The sequence below is a fragment of the Geospiza fortis genome, unplaced genomic scaffold (genome assembly GCF_000277835.1).
Source record: "Geospiza fortis unplaced genomic scaffold, GeoFor_1.0 scaffold2, whole genome shotgun sequence".
In the NCBI taxonomy this organism is placed as follows: Eukaryota; Metazoa; Chordata; class Aves; order Passeriformes; family Thraupidae; genus Geospiza; species Geospiza fortis.
This window is the reverse complement of record NW_005054366.1, coordinates 3509306-3509836: the sequence shown is the minus strand read 5'-3', so window position 1 is coordinate 3509836 and position 531 is coordinate 3509306. Positions and strand designations below refer to the sequence as shown.

Genomic DNA, 531 nt, shown 5'->3' with positions numbered 1-531 from the left:
TGCTGCCTCTCTGCAGTACCTGCCCCGGTACCTGCCCAGCTCCCCTCGTGCCCCCGAGCAGATGCAGGAGCCCTCAGCACAGAGCCTCGGCACTGTGTGAGCACCAGCCCTGCCATGGCCTGGCTGGGGAATGCCAGGCAGGACACCCTGGACACAGGTGAGGAAGGGGGAATGGGGTGTCTGGTCCTCCAGGCTCATTTTTGGGCTGGGAGGGGTCCCCATCCCAGGCAGGATCATGAGGGGTGTTCTGGGCCGGGAGGGGCACAGCAGCGATGGCCTGAGGTGGGGGGCGTGTGTGGGTCAGCTGCCGTTGTCTTCCTCTGCCCTGCTTGGTAGCTCTGGGGGCATGGAGGGGCTTTGGGGGCTGCTGGAGGCTCAGGGGTAGCAGCAGGATGCAGCGAGCAGGCAAGGATGGAACACAGGGAAGTGAGCTCAGAAAGGTGATGTCGGCACTGTGGCCCTGGGCAGGGGGCTCTGGGGGACAGGACCCACAGTGCTTGATGTGGCCTGCCCCGCCCAGACCCCCGCTCA

General features: G+C 66.1%; 1 protein-coding gene across 1 annotated transcript in view; it reads left to right on the top strand.

The window, feature by feature from the left end:
* LOC102036594 (putative gonadotropin-releasing hormone II receptor) overlaps positions 1–531 on the top strand; it is a 4228-nt gene that overhangs the window by 2042 nt on the left and 1655 nt on the right. Inside the window, exon 3 of the mRNA XM_031059673.1 lies at positions 17–96. Within this exon, the coding sequence (XP_030915533.1) occupies positions 17–96 (80 nt within the window). The remainder of the gene's footprint in view (positions 1–16; positions 97–531) is intronic.